The following is an 18890-nucleotide window of genomic DNA, read 5'->3' as shown; positions in this document are numbered from 1 at the left end:
ACAAAGCCCCTCTCCAGTTTCCTGCGATGACCTGGAGGGGAAGAGGGGCTCCCAATGGTTAGTTCAGCTCTGGTGCCCTGGAGTATGGCACACTCCTGGAGTTGACCTCTGACAGCGATTCCTGAAGAATGGCCATACTCCAACCAAACTGATATGGTATCTGGCTCAGAGTAGGTGCTTGACAAATAAATGGTGAGCAACTGAGGCCACCAGAAATTCATACCATTGGAGACAAAGTGGATGTTCCCCAGAGCCTCTGGAAGATCTCTGAACAAACGTGTGTCCAAAGGGAGGAAAGGTCACTTTGGGACTAGACACCTTGTCTGGCTGAGGAAAAATTAATAGGCCTAGAAATGTCTCTTGAACTGGCTCCATGACCTGCTGCAGGGTCTCTTGAGCCCGCCACAGGGCTATGACCGTGTCTTCTAAGCTCACTGACTTGAGAAAACATCAAGCAGCCTACTAAGTGCCTGTGGCCTCAAGCTGGTCCTGATGCAGGTCCACTTTGTATAATACCTTAGATCCAAACCTCAGGAAACCAAGAGGATTGCTTTGGAGACTTTGAAAATCAAAGGACAAACCAAAGAGTCTCACTGTTAAGATGCTTCAATGGTTTCTAAAAGAAACTCAATCTACTCTGAATCAGCCCAAAGTCACTTTATCACCAGATAAAATTCAGTGATAATCAACTTACCTGTTGGGAATAACCTCGAAATGCTGGGTTGACAGTTTTAATTCCTTGAAACAAGTTGGTAGGAACAACAGATCCAGGTCTGGGGAGGGTTAAAAAAAATGAGTATATATCACTGCACGTGTGCAGATTCCAGCTTAGTAACTCATAAAATTGAGAGAAAATGATTTGTAAATTTACAAATCCCCCAGGGATGCACTGAATACCAACTTGAATCAATGTGGAAAACAAAGAACATCACAACCCATATTCTTTTTCTTCCTAAGAAGAAAAATGCTTTTTGATAGGTCTTGGATGAAGTGAGGGAAATTTCTTCTTAAATTAAGCTGGAGGTCATTGAGGGAGTGACAACTCTTCTCTCTTGTCTTTAAAAGGACCTCAGCCCAGGCCCAACTCTGGTCTTTCCAGACAGAGACACAAAACCACCATACACAGAAGCACACTGGGCACCCAACAACCAAGACATCTGTTCTGTGCTGGGACCCACTGGCTCACATTGCAAACACTTGCACTAAACCAAACACAACAGAGAATATTAATTTGTGTTTTCTAAGCAACTGTGTCCCAGGGCAAGAAAGGACAGAGAGCCTTCTTTTTCCTAAGACTACTGGGGGAAAAAAACCAAATACTGCTTTTGAATAACAAGTTGTGAATGGAACCACAACTCTCTCCACCAATGTTGACCTATGGCTGAATTACACAACCCAAGGACCACTCCTCTCACTATTTACAGCTGGGGAGCAGGGCAGTGTCCCTTGGTCACATCCTGAATCCTGCAAGCATTGTTCTAAACTCTACACATGACTAAACCCACAAATGGATTTCTTCAAGCAGTCTTACTTTTACAAAGACAGAATCAGACTTCTCCAGAAAAGAGCAAACAGAAGCTTGTGCTTCTCCCCTTTTCGTCCCTTGGAGTCAGGCCAGGCATTGCCTGCTCAGGCCTAGGGAAGAAAGAACTCATGGCCCTATTCCCTTCTGAAATCACTGCAGAACCAGTGTCTAAAGAGTTCTCTATTTTCATCACAGAGGAATCATTTTAAAAAATAACATCATTTTTTTTTATTTTTGAAAATCCATCTTTCCATAGTTTTGAGTTCAAGAATTTTCCTTTTCCCCTCCCCAAGACAGCAAGCAATCTGATAAGAGTTTATATATGTGCAGCCATGTTAACTCTAGTTCCTCATTCATCATGTTGTAAAAGAAGAAACAGAATAAAAGAGAAAAGCCACACACACAAATCACAACCCACCAAAAACAAAACAAGTTACATAGTTGGTTTCAAGTCTGCATTCAGACTCCATAGTTCATTCTCTGGATATGGATGGCATTTTTCATTGTGAGTCTTTTGAAACAGACTTGTGCTAGGTCTATCAAGGCTGATCATCACAGAGTGTTGCTGTTACTGTCACCGTGAACAACATTCTATTGGTTGTGCTCACTCCACTCAGCATCAGTTCATCTTAAGGCTTCCAAGACTTTTCTGAAATCCACCTGCTCATCATTTCTTGTAGCACAGCTGAATTCCATCACAATCAGATATCACTTCCTGTTCGGCCATTCCCCAGTAGATGAGCTTCCCTTTTAGTTTGCAATTCTTAGCTACCACTATAGATATTTTTGTACATGTGGGTCCTTTTCATTTTCTTGTGATCTCTTTGGAAAGCAGAGCTATAGTAGTATTGCTGGATCAAAGCGCACACACAACACTATAGCTCTTTGGGCACAGTTTCAGACTGCTCTCCTGAAAGGTTGGATCATTCACAACTCCATCAACTCCAATGACCCCAGGCAGGGGACCACAGTCCAATCGTTCTGATTCCAAATGCTCTCCCTTTAACAAGACCACACCAACATTATTTTTGGCTTCAACACCAGATGGAAGGGGACTGACAGATATGAAATTTAATATATCTCCCTCTATTCTCTTTAATTTTTTTCATCCAAATGCACCTTATATTTTTAAGTTATAAAATTTCCTTCACCCTCCCTTCCCACCCCCCTCCCCCAGTGGCAAACAGGTTAGCATTGTATATACATATTTTTGATAAACATGTTTACAGATTAGTCATTTTCAGTCTGAGGAATTAGGATTAAGGGAAAGAGATACATAAGAGATAATTTTTATAAAGTGTTCATCAGATTCTGAAGGGCTGGTTTTTTGTTTTGTTTTGTTTTTCTTCCTCTAGGTGGGAATAACACTGTCCAGTCTAATATGGTTGACCTAGCTCTCTGATCTGCTGAGAGCAGCTACTTCCATCAAGGGTGATCAGCTCACAATGTGTTGTTAATGTGTACATTGTTCTCTTGGTTCTACTCCCTTCACTCAGCATCAGATCCTGTAACTCATTCCATATTTCTTTTTGGTTTCTTATAGAACAATAATATTCCATGGAATTCATGAACCACAACTTGTTTAGCCATTCTCCAACTGATGGACATCCCCTCAATTTCCAATTCTTTGCCACTACAAAAAGTGCTGATAGGAATATTTTTTATGATTTCTTCTGAATATAGATCTAGAATTGGAATTGCAGGGTCAAAGGGTATGAATAGTTTCATTGCTCTTTGGACATAGTTCCATGTTGCTTTCCAGAAAAGCTGGATCCATTCACAACTCCATCAGCAATACATCAATGTCCCAATCCTCCCATGACCTCTCCAACATTGATCATTTTCCCTTTTTTCTCATCTTGGCCAATCTGATAGGTGTGAGGTGATATCTCGTTTTAATTTGCATCTCTCTAATCAATGGCAAGTGATGTGGAGCATTTTTTCATATGATTACATATAGCTTTAATTTCTTCATTTGAAAACTATTCATATCCTTTGACCAGTTATCAACTGGGGAATGACTTATAACCTTATAAATTTGATGCAATTCTCTATATATTTTGGAAATGAGACCTTTATCAGAACTCCTAGTTCTGAAGATTGTTTCCCAGCTTTCTGCTTTCCTTCTAATTTTGCCACCATTGATTAGTGCAAAACCTTTTTTTTATAGGTTTTTGCAAGGCAAAATGGGGTTAAGTGGCTTGCCCAAGGCTACATGGCTAGGTAATTATTAAGTGTCTGAGGCCAGATTTGAACCCAGGTACTCCTGACTCCAGGGCTGGTGCTCTATCCACTAAACCACCTAGCTGTCTCAGTGCAAAAACTTTTAAATTTAATATAGTCAAAATCATTCACAGTTTATAATGTGCTCTAATTCTTATCTGGTCATAAATTTATCCCCCTTTCCATAAATCTGATAAGAGTATTTCTTGGTCTACTAATTTATCTAGGATGTCACCCTTTATGTCTAAATCCTGTACCCATTTTGACCTCATTTTGGTATATAGGATGTGAGATGTGGGTCTATGCCTATTTTTTACCATACTGTTTTCCAGTTTTCCCAACAAATTTTGTCAAATAGCAAGTTCTTATCCCAGAAGCTGATGTCTTTGCATTTGTCAAATAGTAGATTGCTGTAGTCATTCACTACAGTTTCTTTCGAACCTATCTTAATCCACTGATCCACTACTCTAATTCTTAACCAGTAGCAGGCAGTTTTGATGACTGCTGCTTTATAGTATAGTTTTAGATCTGTTAGAGCTAGGTCAACTTCCTTTACTTTTTTTTCATCAGTTCCCTTGATATTCTTTTGTTGCTCCAGATAAATTTTGTTACGATTGTTTCAAGCTCATAAAACAGCTATCTGATAGTTTAATTGGTATGGCACTGAATAAAAATTGTATTTTTATTAGCTTGACCTAACCATAAGCAACTGACATTTTCCCCAGTTATTTATATCTGACTTTATTTGGGTGAAAGGTGTTTTATCATTATGTTCATACAGTTTCAAGGTTTCTCTTGGGAGGTAGATGCTCAAGTATTTAATACTGTCTACAGTTACTTTAAATGGAATTTCTCTTTCTATCTCTTGCTCTTGGGCTTCGTTGTTAATATATAAAAATACTAATGATTTATGTCAGTTTATTTTATATCCTACTACTTTACTGAATTTATTAATTGTTTCAAGGAGTTTTTAAGATGATTTTCTTGGGTTCTCTAAGTATACCATCATATCATCTGCAAAGAGTGAAAGCTTTGCCTCCTTATTGCCAATTCTGATTCCTTTAATTTCTTTTTTTGTCTTATTGTTACAGTTAGCATTTATCATACTGTATTGAACAGTTCCATTCTCTTTTCTCAACAAAAATGCTCCTTTGTCAGAGGGCAAGCACCCAACCACCTCTTCTGTCCCTAGCAAGCCATGAGCAGACAAAACACATGGATTCAATGGGAATGAACAAAGAATGGGCAAAACAACAAGGAGAACAAAGTAGGTCCTCTAAGGCTCTGATCCTCCTGCTCATTAGAAAATGAAGATCTAAGGGAGTGCATATAGAGTCTGGACATCAGACCTGGCTCAAGTCTGAGATCTATTTACCCAGAAGGAGCAGGACCATCTCCCAATGAAAGAAAGGTTTAAGAATAAAAGGTGTGAGGTGCATGCAACAAAACCAGGGACCTCTCTCATTTTTCTAACCACATAATACACTTTTAACAACTTTATGCCGAAAATGTTTTGGACTTAATCAAGTTTTCTTTCTGAAAAATGTGCTCACGTTGAATTGAGGGCATGGAGGAGGTCTATTCAAAGCCAAAATAATGAGGACTGAAAGAGTTTGGGAACTCCTTCTTTAAAAGCCTCAGCTTTCCAGAAGCCTCTCCCCAGTCCAAGTTGCAATCCAGTGCTCCCTCTCCTCCTGGATAAGCTTGTTCCTAGCTTTCTGTAAATCCTGCAGAAGATGCTTCATCTCTCAGATATCTGAGAATTATCAGTCGAATGAGGTTCATTCACTCTCCTTCCCTTCCCTTCCTTTTCCCTCTCTTCATCAGCTTTCCAAGACTACAAAGCCTTAGTCAGGGTTAACAGTACATAATGACCTGATCCCTCTCACCACATCATTCTGCTGCCTCTGAGGTAAGGTGAAATTGGAGCCCTTACAATTGTTCCTTGATTGACAGCCATATAGGCCATTAACAGAACATGGTAGCCACGACCCCCTGAAAGCAGCTCCAGGCAGCTCTGCAGTGGGACCCAGCCTACTCTTCTTCAATTTGATTCACGTCCTGATGGTCTTGTTCATCATGAGGTGCTCCATGTTCACGTTTCCCTGTAGACCTCACTGACTAACTCTCTTTGGAATGACTGTGGATAACCAGGACCATGTCATTTACAAATACAAACACCTGGAAAAAGACTGTCATAGGAAACTCCCTCCTGGTCCCTGGCATACCACGTTCTACTGATGCAGAGGAGGCCCTGAGGTCACATAGGCTTTGCCAGCCCCATCCAAGCTAGTCAGAAAGCGCCTAGCCAGAAGGCTACAGGCATAGTACTAGAGAGAGGTCATCTGCATCTCACACCAGGTACAGAGAGACCACACCACCACACAGTTGGCCACCATTGACACCAACTGAATCCTAGACTGGGGGCATGGGTGCCTCCTAGGAAGACACCCTCAGCGTTCTACTCTGCCCAGAATGTCAGCAAAGGCTTCTCTGTGATTGAACAGACAACAATTTAACTGCCACCTCTGTAAAAACCATACAGGCGAAAAAGTCCCAGTTAGTTCACATAAGAGTCAAGACAGAAACCGTGCTTGGGTGGAACAGAGGGATCCACGGCTCTTTCACAGTAAAAGCTTACATACAGAATGCCATTTATTATATCTCAAGGGAATTCTAGGACCACCGAATTGGAGGGAGAAAGGACAAGGGGCTCAAACTTTACAGATGAGCAAACAGAGAGCCAGAGATAAGTGACTCACTGCCACCCCCAAAAGAGTCTGTTGAGACTGATGGACGACAGTGATTGCCCAAGAAGCATTTGTAGACCACTGCACATGTGTACATGTGCATACAGGTCTTGGAAGAGTGCTGATCCATCATCAAGTCCTCTGTGAGACCCAACCAAGGGGCTGAGAGGCAAGGACCTGCAGGTAGACAGATGTTTTCTGGGACTGGAGCCAGGCCCTGTCAAATGATGACATAGTCCCACAGAGTCAGCAACTGGTATTTGTGCTGCAAGCTGGCTTTCCTGTGGTCACCCAGCTCACTGCCTCCTCACCTCATGATCATTTAAAGCCTCAATCGTGTCGGCCGGAGGCCCACAGAGACTCAGCCAGAGCCTAAGTTCAAAAGGCACAGGAAACCAAAGAAACCCTGGATATGCATGTCTCCTAGGATAAGGCTTGATTTCAAGCAGCAGAGAAATCAAACACTGGAAACATGAAACTTGGTGCAGCTACTCCTACTCTGAGATATAGTCACATTGACTTTGACTGTAGATTATCCTTCCTGATGGTCACATTGACCATGTGTGGGTTACCCCAACAAAGGTCACTGTGACCATGAATGTGGGTTTTCTTTTATATAACCTCCCAAGGTTAAGGACATTGCATGAATGATAGAAAACTTCCCTCAAAGGCCATCCTTCCACCCTTAAGCTAATCAGTGAGACCCAGCTGCCAAAAACATACCTGCTCTTATGCCAGAGTTCCGTCATCAGCTTGAGATAGCTTTTACAGATGGCTGGTTTCTTGTCTGTACGAGCTAGTCCTCCACAATCAAGAAAGAACTGAGTCAAAGGTGGGCTAATTTAAAGGAAAACAAAAGATGAACAAAAATGAGATCCTAGCTTCTCACCCATTCTACCATGCACCACATGGTTGAGCAGGAAGCACTACAGGCTTCTCTGTATCCAAATCTAGGAGGGCATGTTGCCCCTTCTGCCTTTTTTTCTGTATCTCCAGCACTTAACACAGAGCTTGGTGCACAGCAGGTACTTAATCAAAAGTGAACAGACTGATGATCAGAAAACCCTATGAAGTAGTCCCTATGAGAATAATGGTAGGATGTAAAAGACACTGCAGCCTCCTAACACAGGATTCTCCAGACTACCATGATACTGCAAGCACTGTGCAGATACTCACAGATTTACATAACCTCTATCAAGCAGCAAGCATTTATTAACTATGTCCTGGGGACCAAAAAAAAAAATGAAACCGGCTCTAAGGGTTATCTAATGCCACAAAACTGACATACTTGTAAAGAACAGCTGAGATCAAGCTGAAAGCACATTGACCTGGAGCCCAAAGCAGCTGGGTAGATGTGGAATGGGGGCCATGGAACAGAAAAGGGGTCAAAAGTGAGGGATGTCAAGAAGGCAGGAACAATGTGACTCGGTATATGAACAGCAAGAGTGAGGGATGGTTATATACTAAGGTGCCTGAAAGAATGGTGGGTGTGGGGAAGAAGGTAATGAGATCTCTGATACACTCATTCCTGCTTCCTTAAGGAGTTGATCCATGTGATCCACTCCAGCTCAGGGGATGGTATTGCCCTCTAACTGGGCTTCCTTTGTAATCCTGTATATTTAAAGTTCGGCATTCAGAGAAAGGATCCAAGACACCCCAAAAGTAAAGAACCCTCTGCCCATTGACATCCTTTCTACTCAAGCTCCTCAAAGGTCAACTGCTTGATCACAAAGGACCCCATGAAAGAAAGGAGGGTGGGGTGGGGTTGCCTCTTGGGTATTCTCTAAATCATGAGAAGGTATAGCTCAAGCCTGAAAAGACCTGGCAAGAATTCAGAGTCTCTGACTCTACCAGTCAGCTGAGGACAGACAGACAGTATTCCTAAAAGCCAGCAATGGGGCAAGATGGGAGAGAAAATTCAGTGAGTCCACAGATATTAAATTTTCCAGTTCTTGTGTCTTCCCCATGACCGCATCCTCCGCCCCAGACAATACGACATCTTCATCTTTCCTAAGGGCCCATGGCCCAGGCTCCCAAATCTCCAGCCCCCATCCTAATTTAAGGGTCTCGCCCCAAGGGTCATTTGTCTCAAATTTGAAGTGCCTCAAGCCAAAGGGGGCTCCTTTCCCCTTGCAGGTTCCTCTCACTATTCTGGATGAGGTGCTGGAGAGACAGTTGTGCTGGAGAGAAGTCCAGCTGCTGCTGTCCAGAAGCTGCTCTGGTCAGAGTCACTCACCAGTTAGAAAGAGCCTGCAAAGCTGCATTCATATAGCAAGTGTTGCCAATGTTTTTCAATCCCGTGAGACCTGTCAAGAAAAAAGAAACATCACAGATTCCAAGAGCAGCAAAGACATTCCCAAGGACAAGACAGGACTTGAAGGTTGGGACTTGAGCCAGGGGGCCAGGAGCAGAATCCAAGCAGTGAGAAGCCCTCACCAGGAAAAGCTACTCTGGCTCCCCCTCAAGCAGGCCCCTCTCCAATCCCCATCAATCACACCCCAGTTGTTTGCACTCCCTCATTCTCTTCCTGGATCCTCTCCACAAACAAACCAGCAGTCATCAGTCCCCTGAGCTTACCCTCCTTCCCAAAGGGTCTCTACCTGCTATCTCCACCCTGATCCTACTCAGCAGTCAACAAAACCAGCACCTTCTGTCTGGTGACTGTCCTCTGACTAAATCCAAGGTTGGATGGATTGACCTCTGCCTACCTCCATCCCCTCATCTGTCAACCCCCACACCCAGGACAGTGAGGAGAAAATATCTGGAAAGCATTTTGCAGTGCTTTCAATCCTCCCTAAACATGCCCTGCCAGAAGCAGCTCCTTCCACCTCCTCTGCTGGGTCACTCTCTTCTTCCTCAACAGAAGTTGTCCTGCCTTGGTCTCTCAATCTTTTTCCCAAGACACAAGCTGTGCAAGCTCTAACTCCTAACCCTCCTGAATGGGGACCAAATGAGATGAAGATGTCATTGGGAAATAAGTACCAAATGAATCCGAATACAATAACACAAGGATAAGATGACATTCTAGAGGGAGGGATTCTGCATCTCCATTTCTATCTGAGCTGGACATCGGGGCTCTAAAGGCCTCTCCACCCCTATGTCCAAGTCAGCATGTTCAGAGCTGAGTGTTCCTTCTTGTGGCTTGGCACCTTGTCTCTCCACTTCAAATCCAATAGCATCATCCATTTTTTTCCCATGTCTCCCTCTCTTCTATACTGCCTGGGCAAGCCAAATCAGTATCCTAAGTTGTCCTGATAGCACAAGGCACTGGACTGCAGAGAGAACAGAATGAGGAATAGCACCCTACAGGACTCTGAAAAAAGGAACCAACAGACCTTAAGGAAAATGCCTCAAGGAAAAGAAGGAAGGAAGGTGGGGAGACAAGGTCCTAAGAGGTTGGAGAGGTAAGAAGAGAACAACTGAAGAAGAGCTGCCAGGGAAGGACTGAGGACCCTACATCTATGGAGCATAAAAAAAGATAGAGACTTTTGCAAGGATCAGCACTGAGCAGGCAATGTGAGGAAAAAACTCAATGGTAGAGCAAAGTGGACTAGAGATGCACCATCAGATTATAACTGAATGCCAAGAAGACTTAGACAAGTTTGAGAGAAGACACCGAGCCCAACATGGCAAGGATAAGGGCTTGTTCTCAACCTGATAGTGTTTCCAACTTCTAAGACACAGAGAAAGCAGCTTAAGAAATTCTGGTACCTTATGCCCAAAGGGCAAAACAAATATGCATACCCTTTGATCCAGCAACACCCTACTGTCTGTATCCTGAAGAGATCATGAAAAAGGGTAAAAATCTCATATATACAAAAATATTCATAGCAGCTCTATTCGTAGTGGCAAAGAATTAGAAATTGAGGGGAATGGCTGAACAAATTGTGGTCTATGTGATGGAATACTATTGCTCTATAAGAAATCATGAGGGATGGGATTTCAGAGAATCCTGGAAAGACTTGCATGAATTGATGTGTAGTGAAATGAGCAGAACTAGATGGAACACTGTACTAACAACAACATGGGATGATGATCAACTTTGATGGATTTGCTCACCCCATCAGGGCAATAATCAGGGACAATTTTAGGGGATCTGTGATGGAGAATACCATCTGTATCCAAAGAAGGAGCTGTGACATTTAAATGAAGACCAAAGCTTATTCTCTTCAAATTTTAAAAGTGGTCTCATTTATTGTGTAATTTTGCTATTTCTAGTGTTCTCTTTCTTCCTTTTGCATCTGTTTCTTTTCTCACAACATATTCAATTTTGATCTGTGCATATCATGGATACAAATGTAAAGAGTATATCAGATACCTTCTTATTGGGGAGAGGGAAGGAGAAAAATTGTAAAACTCAAAACCTTGCCAAAAAAAAAAGGATTTCTGGAAACTATTATTGTATGTAATTAGAAAACAAATAAACTATTCATATGATGGAAAATGATACCAAGGTTGTGTGAGACCCTGGCATGGAGGGGCTCCCCCACTAGAGAACAAGAAGAGGGTCTGAGTAGGACCCTCTGTTGGGAGGGGCCCCTGAGCCAACACTTGGTCAGGATGAGTGGGGGGGGCAGTATGTTGCTCAGGGGCCCCTAAGCCAGCCGTCAGCCAGGATGAGTAACATTCTGAAAGCATGTGAGAACAGAACCAGACAGAAGGGACATAGGAAAAAAACCCATGGGCAACAATTCTACAGTGGGGAGAGAAAGAACTGCAGCTCTGGGTCTACTGGATCCTCTTTCTGGGCCATATCTGCAATTGTGCATCAAGTCCATTCAGCATCCTCAAACAGTGTTTGTGGAAAACAGTTAAATTCAGACTAATGTGAAAACAACAATTAATGTTGTATGGAAGCTGATGAAAACATCCACAAGTCCTGCAGAGAACAGGAGATTAGAGAAGAGCAGAACTGACCAAAGAAAACCAAGGCTGCCCAATGAAGTCTTTTTTTTTTTGGCAAGGCAAGGGGGTTATGTGGCTTGCCCAAGGTCATACAGCTAGGTAAGTATTAAGTGTCTGAGGTCAGATCTGAACTCAGATCATCCTGACTTCAGGGCCAGTGCTCCATCCACTATGCCCCCTAGCTGCTCCCCAATTTAGTCGTTACAACACTCTGTTGTTCCACTCAAACTAGGCCAACAAGCACAACAGCCCACAAAATGGAAAATGACCAGAAATAGTCCTTATTAAAGGAGCCCACTCAGAGTCAAGCACGTGACTGGCCAGACCAGTCAAGCCAGTCAAGCTGTAAACAGGAGAGAATCCCAAGGTGTCAGCCAAGGGGTTCAGGCACCATACCCATGAGGAAGACTAAGGGGGTGGCATTTACAAGCCTGAGGCTCCAAAGTTTATCTCTCTTCAGTTCTGAGCCACAAAATCGCTGACTCAGAAAGGGCTACACTGCTACAATGCAGCAGGAAAGCTATCTAAGGCACATGGGGATACAGGAAGCAAATACAAAGCAGCCAGTCTCTAAAACCTGGTTTCTGCCTCCACAAGTTTCCTTCCACTCCCACTTCTTTCCTCTTTCAGAAGGAAGCCTGTGTGACAATACACTCTAAGTGAAAAAAAATGATACCACAAAGAAGTTGGGTCTTGTCCTGTGTCTTCATCCCCTGTCAGGACAAAGGAAACAATGGGCCAATCCCTTGCCTGGAGTTCTGTCTTCAGGAGTCCTTTGTCTCTCCAGAGTTGCCAATATTGCATCAAGGCTCCTCTCCTTCATCCACATAAGATCATGTGACCCAGGATGCTCTCGGTTATTTCTGGTGGCACAAGTCTTCAGTCCCATCAGGCAGAGACCGTCACAAAGCCCACAGCTGGCTCATTTTTGTCTCTTCCCTTTAATCTCTACCATCAAAGTTGGGAAGATTGCTTTGCCTTCCTCCCTCTTGTCCTCCCTTCTCTATCACACTCCATTAACCCTATCAAGTCTCATATATTTTTATACTAAAGAGGTAAATGTCTTTCTTCATTCTTCCTTTTTCTGTATAAGGTATGGGGCCCCATACTAGAAGAAATTTTGCTTCCACAGTTAAGGAGTTAGTCAGAAGGAATGTTATAGAAATAGATAAGACTGTCCTCTAAGATTAACAACCTGAGGACCCAGTTGAAACTCACCAATTTATGGCCCAGTCATGGTGCCCCAAGTTAGGATGCATTAAGTTGACTTAATACATGTCAACTTCTCCACCCAAGGAAGAGCTTAAGGTTCATTATAATAACATGCGGCATATGTGTAGACATGACCAGGGAGGAACATATCAAGGCAGGGGACATGTAAGGGAAGGGTAGAAAGAGTTGTAATCTAACGGAGCCTGGACCGATCCAGGCTCTGACAGGTGAAACAGGGTTGAACTATCAGTACATAAATTTGCTCTAGCTTCTGTTCAGGTGTGGAGAACTCTACAGTTTCCCCACCCACTTCTTGTGAAGACCATAAAATATGCTTCCTTTGCTCACGTGGGTTTAAATTTTGCTTCTTAAGAGGGGGGTTACCTGTTTTGGATCAGAGTGGAGTTAACCAGGTGCCACTCACCCTATCCCTTCCTACATGTTTGGGAACTCTGCCATTACTGTTTCCTTTTGTCATTCCTTTTCTCCCTATTCAAACCCTCAGAACAGAACCAATTCAGTCCTAGGTCCTCAATTGTTTTTGGTTTATTTATTTTATATTATTACAATAATTTTGTTATAAGTGTAAACATAACCCCCCCCAAGAAGACGAGAAACCTCAAGAATAATGAGAGAGAAAAAAAATGTACTTCAGACTGTGTTCAGATTCCAATGGCTTTGTCTTCTTTATCATAAGTTCACCAGAGAAGTTGCTTCAATATTTTTCCCACAGTTGCTATTACTAGCTGTATTTCCCTCTTTCCCTATTTCTCCCAATTCTCATTTTTCTGTTCTCTCTCTCCTTTCATCCTGGTCTTGTCCAAAAGTGTGTTGTATCTGAGTACCCTCTCCTACAATCTTCCCTCTCTTCTATCACCTATTACCCCCTTTCCACCCCCCCCCCCATTCCCACTTATCCCATCTCTTTCTTCTCATTTTTCTCTATGGTAAGATATATTTCTATACCCTATTAAATGTGTATGTTGTTTCCTCTCTGAGCCATTTCTGATGAGAATGAAGGCTTACTCATTCCCCCTTGCCTTCCCCCATTCCACTGCATTGAACAAAAAGCTTTTGTGGGGCAGCTAGGTAGCACAGTGGATAGAGCACCAGCCCTGGAGTCAGGAGGACCTGAGTTCAAATCTGGTCTCAGACACTTAATAATTACCTAGCTGTGTGGCCCTGGCAAGTCACTTAACTCCATTGCCTTGCAAAAAATAAAAATTTAAAAAAAAAGCTTTCTCTTGACTTTTATGTGAAATATCTTAGCTCCTTCTTCTTCTTTCTCTTCCTCCCAGTAGTACTTTCCTTTATCACCCACTGACTCCATATTTTTACTATATTATACCATTATATTCCACTCCTTCCTGTATCTTGTCTATATATGCTCCTTCTAATAGCTCTCATAAATGAGAAAGTTCATATGAGTTATCAGTATCTTCTTCCCATGCAGGAATACAAACAGTTCAATATCATTAAGTTCCTCATAGTTAGTCCTTCTCATCCACCCCATTTATGGTTCACCAGAGTCCTGTACTTGAAGATTAAACTTTCTGTTCAGCTCTGGTTGTTTCAATAGGAAAGTCTGAAAGTTCCCTGTTTCACTCAAAGTCCATCTTTTCCCCTGAAAGAGGATGTTCAGTTTTGCTGGGTAGTTGATTCTCAGTAGTAAACAAAGATCTTTTTGCCTTCCAGAAAATCATATTCCAATTCCTACAAGCCCGTAATGTAGTTGCTGCCAGATCCTGTGTAATCCTGACTATGGAGCGTTTGTTTCTGGCAGCTTTTAATATTTTCTCTTTTGACTTGGGAGTTTTGGAATTTGGCTATAATATTCCTGGAAGATGAATTGACCAATGAATTCTCTCGATTTCTATTTTACCCTTTGCTTCTAGGATCTCAGGGCAATTTTGCTGTATTATTTCTTGAAAAATGAAGTCTAGGCTCTTTTCCTGGTCATGACTTTCAGGTAGCCAAATAATTTTTAAATTATTTCTTCTGGATCTGTTTTCAAGGTCAGTTGCTTTTCCATTTAGATATTTCACATTTTCTTCTAATTTTTGGCCTTTTTTTTTGGAAGAGTTTTATTTCTTCCTCATTTCTTGCAAAGTCATCAGCTTCCTTTATTTCCATTCTGCATTTGATGGAGTTATTTTCTTCAGAGTTTTTTTTAGTCTCCTTTTCCTGCTGGCCAATTCTGCTTTTTAAGGCATTCTTCTCCTCATTTGCCTTTTGTTTTGCTTTTTTCTATTTGGTCTAAACTGGTCTAAACATATTATTTTCTTCAGTATTTTTTTGTATTTCTTTCACCAAGCTATTGATTTGGTTTTCATGATTTATCTGCATTGCTTTCACTTCTCTGCCACCTCCCTTAATTGCTTTTCAAAACTTTTTTTGAGCTCATCCATAGCCTGAGTCCATTTTCTATTTCTCTTGGAAGTTTTGGATACAGAAGTTCTAATTTTTGTCATCATCTGAGTATGTTTTGATCTTCCATGGGCCCAAAGTAATTTTCAATGATCTGATTCTTCTTTTTCTGTTATTTGCTCATTTCCTTAGCCTAAGACTAATTTATAACACTTCCAAGGCTTTGGGGTTTTTTGGGGGGGACACTGTACTGGGACCTTTATTCCTCCAAGGTCTCATGCTCTCTTGCCTGTGCCTTGATATACAGATGACCACAGGTGCTCTCCTCTGCCCTGGAGCTGCGAGGAGGGTCCCTGCTCTGCTATCTTAGTATGGAAACCCAAACTACAATCTGGATCTGAGTGTGAGCGAACAGCAGAGTCCTGCCCTAGGGAGAGCAGAGAGATTTCTGCAGTCTCCCCTGACACCTTTACCGTCTGTGGGCTGTGCTCTGGAGGTGAAGGCTGATTTTCCTGATTTCCACTGCAGGTTCTCACTTCAGGGCTGCTCTGAGGCTAGTGCTCCTCACTCAACACTCATTCAGGTGCATCACAGTTCTCTCACTACCCCTTCAAGCTGTTTCTGGTGATCCCTGGGCTGTGCTGTGTTGTGCTGTACTACAGCTGTGGCTTTTTTTCCAACCCCCAGTCCCGGTGAAACACACCTCTCCCATGGAACTTCTAAGTTATGTTGGAGTGGGAAATTGTATCACATAGTCTTTCTGTGGGTTTTGCCCCTCTAAATTTTGGCTAGAGTCATAATTTGACAACTTTTGTTTTAGGTAAGGAGATTCTGGGAAATGGTGACTTCATGCCGCCATCTTGGCTCTACTACCCTTCTCAATTGTTTTTATATCCTCAGAAGACTAAGGTTCTTGAAGGACAGGTGTTTCCTTCATTAGAAAGCTAGCACTTCAACATCCAACAATCCTTTCTGATCGTTCAAATAAATTTATCTTTTCAGGTTTCTTTTGTTCCTTGTATTTGCATATTTAAATCCCTTCTCATCAAAAATCCTCTATTCCATTAAAAGTCCATTTCCCCATGGTTGGCAGAATGAATTATGCTTAAGTTGTAAACCCATCTTTTTTGGAAACTGTATTCCAAGATCTCATCTCATTTACTATATAAGCTGTCTAGTCTTGTGTGAGTCTGACTGCAGCTACTTTGTGTTCAAACTTCTTTCTGAATGTTTGTAGTAATTATTCTTTGACATAGTAGCTTAGGATTTTGGTTGTGACATTTCTGGAACTTTTTCTTTAGCGGTTCATCTCAGGAAGTGATCAGTGAATTCTTTCTATTTTTATTTTGTCCTCTGGTTCTAAATATCTAAAGTATTTGCTTATTTCCTAAAATAGGGTCTTTGGACTTTTTAATCTTACCATGGTTTTCAAGGGGTCCAATGATTCTTAAATAATCTCTTTTGGGAATGTTTTACAAGTTAGTTATGTGTTTTTTTTTTTAAATTAGCTTAGATTTTCTTCAATTCTGTCCATCTTTTGGTTTTGTTAGTGCTGTCTCATGAAGTCACTGATTTCTATATGATATAGTCTAGCATTTATTCAGAAAACTCATCCTTGGAAAAAATTCACCTTTCTCTTTCAATCCTTTTCTCAAGAGCTTTTATTTCATTTTTAATCCTTTGCTTCATTTTTCTCAGTATTCATGGAGTTCTCAAGGAAAACCTCTATTTTCCTCTGAATTTCTGTTAGCAGATATCCTGGAGTCAGTGGGAACCTCTTAGGAACCACAATGATTTTACAGATTGCTTAGCATCATTTAGTTTTCCTCATGTCCAGTTTTAGGCTCTGTCTCCCTGCTTCCCATGGGGAAGAGGATCAGGTATCCTGGTCTTCAGAATCTTCAGAATCCTCCCCAGAAGCAGCAGACAGCCTTAGGGGTCAGTATCTGAGATCATCTAGACCAGGGCTGTCCAAAATGAGGCTCACAGTTGTGTGCAGCCCCCAGTATCATTTTATGAGGCTCTCAGTGGGTTTGTTAATTGCTTCAGTAAATGAAGCTGAGCTACCACAGAGCTCTCACTAAAATGGAAAATCAAAATATATTGTCTATTATTTCAATAAAAACTTGTAAAAGTAGAGTTGGACAACCCTGACCTAGACCATGCCAGTCACTGATGCTTTCCCTACTTGATGGGATTGCAACTCCAACAGTCTCCAGTGGCAAGGCTGCCTATGGGTTTTTCAGGGTGTTCTTTGTGCAGTTCTGGGGTGGAAGAAGGCATTGACATTTTTGTTCAAGTGGGTCTATGCAGAAAGCTCCTGCTGCTAGTAAACTGAACAAGCAAACTTATGTTGTGGGCCGGCAGGATCAAAGTCAAAGGAAATAGGGCCACTAACCCACATACTAAAACATCATGTAGGTATTAATGCATTTCCATTTGTTTTGTTAGCTATTTCCCAAATGACACTTTGATCTGGTGCCAGGGGCATTCAAGAGAAGCTGGAGAAGCCAAGGGTACAGCTTTTCACCAGCTAGGTCCTTCCATTCTGCCAAGAACACGAAGCTGCTTGGCCTTCCCACCACAGAACCGTGGACAGCTCTTTTCCCTTTTAAAATAGCAAGAATTCCGTAAGGGGTTGGAGGGTTGGAGAGAAACAATGAATTACCTCTTGCCTTAAGCTCATCTTCCTCCTCCACATCTCTGTCCAAATCATCAAAGACTGCAGCCAGAGGAGTCTTGAGAGTTGGGTGCGGCACTTTAAAGTCCTAGTTCCAAGAAAACCAATTAGACACATGTGTTAGAGCTTACCAGATGTTGGCAGCCACATCTGGATGACACCCCCAAGACTTGCAAGGATACCCCAACAATAAGGCAGTACAGGAGAAGCTCCTGAAACCTCAGCCCAATGAGGATGAGATCAAAGGAGATAAGTAGTGGACCTGTTCTCAAGGTCACAGAGGGTCAATGCAGGCTTGGCTCTAGCCACCACCAGAGAACAGACAGAGATGTAAGACAGAGCCAAAGTCCCTTAGGGATGCTTTAGCACCTAGGGGTAGGGGAGAAAAGAACCTCATCTAGCAAAGGACACATGGGAGGGACTCCACCTGATGGAAGACTTGAGCCTCAATGTAGTAAGACCCCACAAACATGGCCAGGCCTTGCTCTTTATCCAAGTCAAAAGTGCTGACTAAAAGTTCCTGAACTGAGGTGTCTGAGCAGCAGGCATATCTGCCATGCTCAGTCTCCTGTCTGGTTGCACCAACAAGCAAGTGTTGGGCACTTTCCAGGAGGGAGCTCACAGCCTAAGGCTAGGTCCTGGACACAAAAAAGCAAGATTTCAGGGTCTGGTGATACCAGTCAGGGAAGGCCCGAGTTCTAATCCAGCCTCCCAGCAGTCTCATTCCATGTGGTACCCTGGGCCAGCCACACCCTCATCCGTGGTTCTCTACCTGAGGCCCCATGAGGTCACTCCAAAAAGTCTCCTAATATTTAGAGAATGACCACTGCTCAGGGCTCTCCAGACTCTCTCACATGGACCCCTGGAAACAACAGAGCAACTGAGAGGTCCAAACAGGACTCCTCCTGAAGGAGAGTAAGGGAACATGTCACTGGCTGTCAGAGACAGGGGCATTTCAGACAAGAGCCCCAAGCCAAGATATCACAACAGACAAAATCCCTGTCTGATCAACCTCTCCCTTATCATCCAGGACCAAAAGGAAGGGCTGGGAGAAAAATTTAGGTCTTATGACTCTGTGTCCAGAGTGAAGAGAACCAATGAAAAAACATTTTGGGAGGTCTTATTGTTTGCAAGAACATGGTGCCTCATTATGGCTGTGTACCCCAAGAGTGAATTAATGGTATCTTCATAAAATTCCCAGGAAAAGTGACTCCTGCCTGTCTGACTG

General features: G+C 42.5%; 1 protein-coding gene across 10 annotated transcripts in view; it reads right to left on the bottom strand.

Moving 5' to 3' along the window:
• USP33 (ubiquitin specific peptidase 33) overlaps window positions 1-18890 on the bottom strand; it is a 76437-nt gene that overhangs the window by 14584 nt on the left and 42963 nt on the right. For all 10 annotated transcript variants that reach the window (XM_074221122.1, XM_074221123.1, XM_074221124.1 and 7 more), the window contains 4 exons: window positions 17651-17750; window positions 8735-8804; window positions 7222-7335; window positions 695-773 (listed from right to left, as the gene is read on the bottom strand). In XM_074221122.1, coding sequence (XP_074077223.1) covers window positions 695-773; window positions 7222-7335; window positions 8735-8804; window positions 17651-17750 — 363 coding nt within the window. The remainder of the gene's footprint in view (window positions 1-694; window positions 774-7221; window positions 7336-8734; window positions 8805-17650; window positions 17751-18890) is intronic.

This window comes from Macrotis lagotis, chromosome 2 (genome assembly GCF_037893015.1).
Source record: "Macrotis lagotis isolate mMagLag1 chromosome 2, bilby.v1.9.chrom.fasta, whole genome shotgun sequence".
NCBI lineage: Eukaryota > Metazoa > Chordata > Mammalia > Peramelemorphia > Peramelidae > Macrotis > Macrotis lagotis.
This window is presented reverse-complemented; position numbering and strand designations above follow the sequence as displayed.